Source organism: Malaclemys terrapin, chromosome 5 (assembly GCF_027887155.1).
Source record: "Malaclemys terrapin pileata isolate rMalTer1 chromosome 5, rMalTer1.hap1, whole genome shotgun sequence".
NCBI classification, from domain to species: domain Eukaryota; kingdom Metazoa; phylum Chordata; order Testudines; family Emydidae; genus Malaclemys; species Malaclemys terrapin.
The window spans coordinates 29,216,540-29,225,965 of record NC_071509.1 but is presented as its reverse complement, the minus strand read 5'-3'; the positions used below and the strand labels follow the sequence as shown (position 1 = coordinate 29,225,965).

Sequence of the window (9,426 nt, the reverse complement as noted above, 5' to 3'; positions counted from 1 at the left end):
ATATTTTAAAAGTGGGTCACTACATCGATTTCCCAATTTAACCAACACAGAGGAGGAGGGGAAAGCACCCCGAAACTCTGAGAGCTAATGATTCGGATTAAGTACATGGTTTTTCACAAGGAACGGAAGCATTTGTTTGGGGTGGGTTAAACCATAATATAGAAAGTAAGAGGATCGTGGCAATCCTTTGAACCATCACGCGTTTAGAATGAAAAGTTGAAGGGCTAATATATTTCTGTAAACCCCTTGGGTTAGGGCACAGAAGATCTATTCGTAGGGGATAGATCGCTCCAGGCTTGAAGGGCGTCCGTGACATGGCCATGCAGCCCCCACCCCAGAGAGGAAGGGGTTAACTAGCCCACGTCCGACTCCCTTCTACTCGCCCAGTTCTGTCCGAAGATCAACAGCTTCCAGCTGTGGCGCGCCAATCAACTCCCACCCTACGCGGAGCGCTGCCCAATGGGAAGGCTCGGGGTCGGGACTGTCACTCATAGGTGAGGAATGACACCGGGGCTGGGAGAAAAAGGAGAAGGAAAGAGCTAAGGAACAGAGAGAGGCAGAAAAAAGTCCAGCGCCGCGAGGGACCCAGCTGCTGCAGGGGAGAAGGAGCGAGGGAGGCTCAGAAGCAGCCCCCAGGCCAGGCAGCCATCCAGGCTCTTATGGGAGGGCTGCATGGGAACGGCGTATTAAAGCGTCCCCAGCTCCCTACAGCTGCTCGTTCTCGCCGAGCCTGGGAGCAGGGGCTGCAGCCGGGGGCGGCGATGAAGTCTCCCAGTTGAAGGAGCGGGATCCGGGCGGAGACTGGCTCTGGCGCCGGTGCACCGGGGCGCTTCGGCGGCAGCTCTCGCTTCGGTGTCTCTTTCCCTGCTCCCCGCGCTAGCCCGCCCCCCGCGGCGGCCCCGGGGCAGATGGCTGTCCGCAGCGGTAACGCCTTGACGCCTTTCTCCATCCAGGCCATCCTCAACAAGAAGGAGGAGCGCGCTCAGCACTTGGCGGGGCGGCCGCCGCCGGCCACCCCCACCACGCCCGCTTGCTGCTGGAGGCTGTTCGGCGAGAGGGCGGACGCGGGCGCAGCCGAAGAGGCTTTGCTGCTGTCCCCGGCCTGCGTCCGGGCTGCGCCGGCAGCGGCGGGGAGGACGATGGGAGCCCCGGCGGGCTGGGATTCGGACTCCGCGCTCAGCGATGACCACGAGGGCGAGAGGCGCTCGGAGGAGGAGGGCACCGGGGTGCAGCAGGGGCCGCCCGGCAACAGCGCCCGCTCCAGAGAGGCCCCTGGTCGGGGGCGGCCTGCGCGAGAGGCTCAGCCCAGGGATCAGGAGGAAGAGCCCCCCGGCCTCAGTGACAGCGAGATGTCGGCCAGCGTTTCAGGTACGCTTGTGGGGGGAGAGTCGGTGGAGAGGCCATGGGGCCGAGGAGGGCCCTGGGGGGAGGGAGGGGCTGAGCTCCATATGCCTTAGAGAGCGGGGACTCCCGGTCCCCTGGGGTTTGCGATCAGCCCTCTGAGACCTTGGACACCCGTTTCCCGGTGTGCCCCGGAAACTAGAGATGCCCAGGACCCTGATGCTTGCTCCAGAGCTCTTTGCGCCCTCCAGTCTCCAGCTCCTGATGGTGGCCGAGCCCAGCGTGCCCTAGTGTGGCATGGTCTGTGATTGCTGCCAGGCCCTCTTGTGCCTTATGCCTCCCGTCCCCAAGGGCGAAGGAGAATCAGTCTCTCCAGAGCTCTCCCAGGGCGGGCGCTGGCTAGTGGTTGTAGCTGGGGCATCTCACAAGGAAGGAGAATCAGAATAGAGATTTGGGGGGCGGGGGGCAGAAAGGCTCAGAGAAAGCCCGTGATAGAGAGGTACAGACCCTGTGTGTGAATGGGACAGCTAAAAAGATCAGTCACAATAACCATCCACCGGCCACCAGCTTTGAATTCTGGAAGTGCTGTTCAGACAACAAGTCACCTGACTGGACATGGTGAGAAGTTTACCAAGACCATAACTTTGCTAAGAAAAGAACTAGTGTGGGGGGAAGAAGAGCAGTGAACACATTCCGCGGACTCTTTGGTGAGATGTATTCCCCTAAGCCTTGAGTCCTTATGGTCGGGGCTAATAGCAACGATGTGGGGCTCAAAATTTTACTTTGTGCTAAAGGAAATAGAACCCCACCGCGCCTTGCATTTGGGGTCACGCTCCCTGCTGGCGGCTGGAGGCCTCCCTGCGGTTTGTGAGAAGTGAAATATCTTCTAGATGCCTTTTTACTCCCACAGGCCTTGGGTCAGAGGCGCCTTTTTCCCCGGGAATTTATTTATTTTTAAAGAGGATGGGCCAGGCAATTGACAACAAAGAATAATGATGGCAAAGGAGGGAGCCATCCCCTTGCCCCCGGATGCCAGGCAAGTCCAGATGACACAGGCAGAACAGTGCAATGAAAGGAGAGAAATGCAAAACCACAGGGGAAAGCAAGCTCAACACAAGCAGTCACTTCTCTTGCCCAGCGATTCAGAGCGTTTGCTGCTCTCTCTGATGTGCTCCCAAAAGATAAAAGCCATCCCACTAATAATCCCTAATTACTGATCACTAGCTGCCCTGCAAGCACTTGTTGCTTATGAATGAGACCTGTGCAAAGCCAAGTGTGTGAAATGTCTAGAAGCCCCTAGAGCTCTGCCTCAGTGATGGTGGGAAGAGCGGGGCCAGCCCGTGACACCCGAGGGCGGAGTGGGGCAGGGACATACACTGCACCCCCCAGCTGGGGAACATGTTAGGATAACCGCTTCCCTGAGCTGGCCCGGCTGGAGCGAGTTGTGGTCCCCAAAGACACCCCTGCGCTGGGGAACCCAGCGTGGCCCTCTTCTTGGCTGCATCTCCTGCCACCATCATCCCTGCGGGGATGAAATGAGACCTATAAAGCAAGCAGTCAAAAGTCTTGAACTATGCCTGCATAAGGAGGGGATGCAATGCGGCCTAGCCCTGAGCTGTGCCTGGCTGGGGTGGGGGTGGGTGGGTGCAGTGCGGCCTACCCCTGAGGTGTGCCTGGTTGGGGGTGGAGGGGTGCAATGCGGCCTACCCCTGAGGTGTGCCTGGCTCGGTTTCTGTGACCTTCCCCATGAACCTGGCCTGCTGGGGGCCTAGGCCTGCCCTCTGAGCGGTGCCTAGGAGGACGCATTGCAGGGGGATGACGATCTCCCTTCGCCCCACTGTCCCTGGGTTTGTGTCGGTGACCTGCTCCGGCGCAGCCTGGCCTGTCTCTGATCTCGCGGCTGTTGCTCTCCCCCGCAGATCGCAGCCCGCCGGAGGAGGAGGACGGAGGCAGCAAGTGCGAGAAGCTGCTGGCCGGGGAGGAGGAGCAGGCGGCCCCCAAGCCGCGGAAGAAGCGCTCGCGGGCGGCCTTTTCCCACGCGCAGGTCTTCGAGCTGGAGCGGCGCTTCAACCACCAGCGCTACCTCTCGGGCCCGGAGCGAGCCGACCTGGCGGCCTCGCTCAAGCTCACCGAGACCCAGGTGAAGATCTGGTTCCAGAACCGCCGCTACAAGACCAAGCGGCGTCAGATGGCCGCGGACCTGCTGGCCTCGGCCCCGGCCGCCAAGAAAGTGGCGGTGAAAGTGCTGGTGCGGGACGATCAGAGACAGTATCACCCGGGAGAGATGCTGAGGCCGCCCTCGCTGCTTTCCCTGCAGCCTTCCTACTACTACCCCTACTACTGCCTGCCCGGGTGGGCCCTGTCCACCTGCACCGCAGCCGCGGGGACTCAATGACACTGACCAGCCCCAGTCCTCTCAGATCCAAAGCAACCCCGAGCCCCAGCTGCAGGACTGTATGCACCGGACAGTATTTATTATTATTATTTTATTTGATAATTTTTATTATTATTGTTATTTGGGTAATTTCCCCTCCCCCTCCTTTCCAAGTTGTGACTTTTGCAAACTCCTCTCCCGCCCCCCCTTTCCAGCCGAGGACTCTTGTAATTCGGCACGACTAGTTCATGGTATCCATGTCACTCTATTCCGTGTAGACTTGCTTCTTTGTTTTTGTTTTGCTGATATTGTTGCTCCGGATTGATAGAGACCCGAATCTGGTGTGAGAGAAAGGAAAAAGAAACTCGGATCAGAACAGGAGATCAAGGACTCCCCCATGGACTGAAAGGAAGATTATTTTTCTCTGTTGGTTGGAGTCCTTGGTCTTCCAAATTATTGCAAACCGTGTGTGCCTTTTATGGTGCTGAATGTAAGGAACCTCTTTCAAATCCCCCGTGCTCTTGTTGCCCATGTTATTCCTGTTCTTCATGGTCCATGGCAAAGGACAGATGTGTCCCAAAAGGGTGAGCCCTGTATCAAAAAGCCAGATCTCTTTTTTCTCCCTCGGATCTTTCCTTGGTGGGGTTGGGGGAGGGAGAAGTAACGAGTTTTTAGCACTTTCCAGTTGTACTAAAGTTAATGTTATTTTTATATTCAATGTGAATATTTCTAGTCAGGCTTTTTTAAAATGGACGTAATGGGGAAAATTAGTACCATTCAGTGCCTTTTCTTTTTCTTTCTTTAAATTCGTCAGCAAACCTATCCTGGGGGTTTGTGATCTACTTCAGTAATGTAACAGTCTCTTTCTTACAAGGTAATTCGTGGCTTTTTCCTCCTTTAATGGCACTGTGCACTCAACTAGATTATTTACTTTAAATGAATTGTGAATGTTTGTAAGCTATCCGCTGTACTTTTTTAATTTATAAACTTTAGTTTAACACATAGTTATGTCCATTGTGTCCTTTCTACGTTTTGCATAGAATTCTAAATCGGCACAGATATTTTTCGTTTAGAAAGTCTCTCCTCTCCTCTCCTACACTGGCAGTACTATCTTATTGTCACTTATTGTTTCATTTCCCTAGCGGAAGACGATTTAGATCAATACATTTTGGGTGAATCTGCGGACCATTGTTGTTAGAGGTATTGACATATATTTGATCAAATATATTCAGAACAGTAATAGGTCTTTTCCTTCTGAGAAAGAGGTTGGATATTTTGTACTCTGTCTAGTTAAATTACATTTAGGATGCAGTGAAGTCAGAATACTCGCTATAATTATAGGCTAAAAAGATGAATTCCGAAGTATTTGATTGGACGAGTACAATTTTACTTTATACAGTACACTCTTAAAGTGCAGTGTACACTTCGCTTCAGAAAGGACTTGAGGAGTAAGGTTTTTGTGCACTGGATCGATTAGCAATCCACAGTCCGCTCTGGGGGAATGTGTGTGGGTGAGCAGCTTTGCTTTATTTTATTTTTGATTATTTTAACTTTTTTGTTGTTGGTAGCAATAGTGAATCCTTCAGACGTCGAGGCCATATTTGTTGGTGCTGGCTCTTGTGGGGATTGTATTGAGCAAGTCGTCGGCAGCCTATTTAATAACTTCAACCCACGGAGTGGCAACATCGTCATTCCAAGTGTATGTATTTTCCACTCTCTCATTCCTGTGCGCAGTGCTTACCTAATAACACCACCACGCTGTGCATAGCCAGGGGTCGTACTTCACACGACGCTTAAAGCTGCAAAACTGGATCGGGTAGGCGGAGAATCGCCTTCCAAACTTCCAGTTCTTAATTAAACTACGAAATCCATATAAAAATGAAATAGCCACTTGGGGCAGCCTCCCTCCTTTGAACTGATCCTCTAAAAGTTCCTGAAACAAATCTATAAAGACTACAAAATGCTTTGGCAGCATGATCCTGCTAGTGTTTTATTTCCTCTGGAATTGTACAGCAGGGAAAAATACTGGGGGGAGGGGGGAGAATTTGTGGCTGCGTGAGTTGTGTGTGCCGATGACTGTGTACTTTCCAGGTAAGGCTTATGGCTTTTTAGAGCATCGTGTAAATTAAGCGTCTTTACGTCCAATAATTCCGTCCAAATTCCTGTTAGTGTCCGGGACCGAATTCAAGAGAGCTGGGCTTTATTGTTTCCTGCAGTGAAGTCCTTTTCATGGTGGAGACACGGGCACATGACAATAGGCGATAATTGCCAAGATCTCATCACGTTTCCCTGCCCTGTTTTGTTGCACTACTTTCCTTTCCGGGCTGACTGGAGGGACTTTCGTATGATTCGCACAAAAAAAGAATCGCTCAAAAGAACCGAAGTAGTGAAACCGATTTTGAAAGCAGACCTGAAAGCAACCTAATATATTTATGCTTCTGGACGTGTGCGTGACTTGGGCCATGTCCCAATGCTTTCTCCTCCCCCTGAATCCCTAAAGCTACTTTGCTAATGAACCTTTTTTTCTTGGTGGTTATTATACTCCACAAAGGCTCCAAAATTAAGTGTCTAATGATTGGGTTTATGTACACCCATCTATGGAATATGCCCCACCCACGGAATATACATAGATCTGCATACTCAGAGATTCATCTTCCTCCTTTAAATTATTCAGGGAAGGTCAACCTCTCCTTTCCCTCCGCATGGCAGTGAAAAGCTGGAATTCTCTAGCAGCGATTTCCTCGGTGGGAGGAAAGACTTGGAAATCCACCGCCCACCCCCACCGGCTCCCCTGCGCTGAGGTATCTTTCGTAGCCCCAGGGAGTAGTTTGCCTTGGCAAGTGGAGTTAGGGAGAGTTTTGTTCTTCCTTGTAAATGTCAGTTTTCACGAGATCTAGTTTGTAGATTTCTCGTGGTCAATGCTCAAATATTACTCCTGCAGGGAAAACGTTCAGAAACTCCAGCAGGGTCTGGTGGGGGGGGGGGGGGGGGAAACGAGGAGGTGGGGGTTGTTTTATTTCGATTATGTTGCGGGCGTGAGGGTCAATGGAACGCAATTCTTTAGACCTAAAGTATTTTCTCAGGCGAAACTCCCATGAAAAGGAATGGGAGTTTGGGGTTGCAAGTTCGGGGCCCCTCTCTGCCCCTTTAAAGTTCCCGATAACCCATCGTTCCTGTCAACACACGTTTTAACATTTGTTTCCGATTTTCTTTTCACAGCTGCATCTTTTACACGCATGAAGGGGCAGGATTTTCTCTTCCCGCAGCCACCCTTGCTTACTAATGCTAATTCAGACCGTCTCAACGGGTGTAAAATGTTAGAGCGCTATTGACTTCAAAGGAGTGATGATCATTTACCCAGCTCTTGGGTAGAGATTTGAACGATGTGTTTGGGCTTCTAGGGTTTTTTGTAGTAGATTGGGTTATGAAGGGAAAGGGTTATGTTGAAGCTTTCTTTTGATTTTCTTTTAATCCATATAGTGCTGCAGGAAAATGTAAAATGAAAGGAAAGTGTAGATTGTGTCTCACAGCCCTGTGTAATGTTATGGCTATAGCTTTTGGGGAACTGTAATTATGCACATGTATGATAAAGAATCAAACTGGGTGTCTTTGAATTCAATACGCATAGTTTATGGTGCTTTTTACTAAAGATAAAAAATATCGAGGATGATCTATATGAAATTATTCTGACGCTTTGGCTTTTTTTTTTTTTTTTTTTACATCCAGCTATCGAATATTAAAACACTAAAATTTCCTTCTCTTGTCTTCGATAAAACCTGATGTTTAAGAAACAGTACCTGTGTTTTAAACCCGAAGAAAATGAAACTGATCGTTCTTTACTTTAAAAACCGGGGTTTTTATTTTATGATTTACACTTTATGTAGAAACAATTATCTGATTTTTATTTTCCCTTAAAGGGAAAAATCCGCTATAAATCCAGCGTAACTTCACTGAAGTAAATAGAATTACTCTGGATTTACACCAGTGTAACAGAGTAGGATTTTGACACTATAAAAACCAGCCCTTCATCTCAAAATATGCGTTTCTTGTTGTCCTCAACATTTCAGTGATTAAAACCCGATTAAATTTATCCGAAAGATGGGTCCTGGTTGAGATTTTTATATCAAAAGCAGGAAACCTTGCAAATCTGTACAATAATTAGTGTGAATAAATATCCACTCACTCGTTGGCAGAAAACGGATTTTAAACATAAAAAATAGTCGTAATCAGTAAAACAAGAAACTACAATTAAAGAGAAGAGAAACCCTTGTTGTATAATCTAATATTGTATTTATCTTTGTGTATCTTTCTATATATACATCCACATACATAACTGGACATGGTTCCCTCTGTCCATAGAGAGAGATGCAGAAGCAATCAAAACAGAGGTCAGTCTAATCTTCCAGCCTAAAATGTCACACACACAAAATACTGACAATTAAATCTCTCCGTCTAAAGGAGACTGTGTTTTAATCACATTGTGTCCGGTTCTTCCACTTGGTTATTACTCTGACCTGGGCACGGTCTCCCGCCCCCTTGCATCGCCCATCTCAACGCCACTGGGCCTGTGCTTAATGGAGCGCTGAAAAGCCTGTGGACAAGGGATCGCACCTGCCCTTATTCCAAGGGAATCCACGTGAACTGTAATAAGGAATTTTTGGGAGCAAAGGTGATGAAAAGGTTAATAGCAGTAACGTGGCCTCTGCCACTCTATTGACAGGCGAACGACTAAATACAAGGAGGGAATTTTTGTGGGCTGGGAAATGCTTTTGCAGGCAAGGAACAAACAACGTACTTCGGTCAGGTTTTCGTTTTAGCTCAAAGGGGACGAGGGAGACGTGTGTGTGTGTTAGCAAGGAACAATAAAAAGGGGACTTTGATTTCACTTGCCGTTTCCCTGAAGAAGCCTGGAGATTGGAAATCGCCGTAATATTTCTCATTCAAACATGTGTGAAGTTAGGGTGTTTCACCACTATTGCACCGCAAGCACAAAGGCTCGCTGGAGTAAACATCTGCATTTCGAAGCTCGGTTAACGAAATAGAGCTGCGCCTGCAGAATACACGTCTGTATTAATCTGTCCTGTCTCATGTTCACTTGAATGGGAAAGTTGCCTGAGTGAGGACTGTAGGACCGCCGGGTCCCTAGGATTCCAGAAACACATCATCCCATCAGGGGCTGGCAATTTGCAGCGTCTTCCGAAGGAGACGTCATTAATTTGCAGCCTTTGCATAAAATTGTAGATAAACAATGCAACAAAGTGTTGAACAGGCACAAAAGAGGCGTATTTGAGCACAGAAATCCACAGTTGCTGGGAAATCTGCGGAATTTAGCGTAGACAAGCTAAAATGTCATGTTAAAAAAATCACCCTAACTGCAAAAGGAGCAGTTGTTAATGATTGTGGACGTAAGAACTATTTGTGGCTTTAAAATAGCTTATGAGCAATAGGGCACTCTGTTACCAGTGATAGTCCTCCGGATCCAGGTTAGTCTTGGGTATGGAACCAGCCTGCAGTAACAGCCTGAAGGGACGTGGGATGTTAGACCCTGGAAAAGGTAAGGCAATTTATAAATACTAAGTCTTATTATTATTTACACTATTAACCATTTCACTACTGATTTGCATATCAGACATATCCACCAGATATAGTTATCAGGTTCACCTCGCCTTTTTTAAAAAAAAAAATAAAACTATATTCATTAAGGGGAATGT

The 9,426-nt window shown here is 48.9% G+C and overlaps 1 protein-coding gene across 1 annotated transcript; it reads left to right on the top strand.

Moving 5' to 3' along the window:
* Positions 1–574: 574 nt before the first annotated feature.
* On the top strand, positions 575–4,623 carry NKX3-2 (NK3 homeobox 2). Its single transcript, XM_054030623.1, has 2 exons — positions 575–1,368; positions 3,261–4,623. The coding sequence occupies exons 1-2, from the start codon at positions 909–911 to the stop codon at positions 3,734–3,736; spliced, it is 936 nt and encodes a 311-aa protein (XP_053886598.1). The 5' UTR covers positions 575–908; the 3' UTR covers positions 3,737–4,623.
* Positions 4,624–9,426: the final 4,803 nt, after the last annotated feature.

What these genes read in the sequence shown, in the direction of transcription:
- NKX3-2 (XM_054030623.1), top strand. Translation starts at nt 909, where the DNA reads ATGGCTGTCCGCAGCGGTAACGCCTTGACGCCTTTCTCCATCCAGGCC. An exon ending in GATGTCGGCCAGCGTTTCAG is followed by an intron (nt 1,369 to 3,260) that starts GTACGCTTGTGG and finishes TCTCCCCCGCAG; the next exon opens with ATCGCAGCCCGCCGGAGGAG.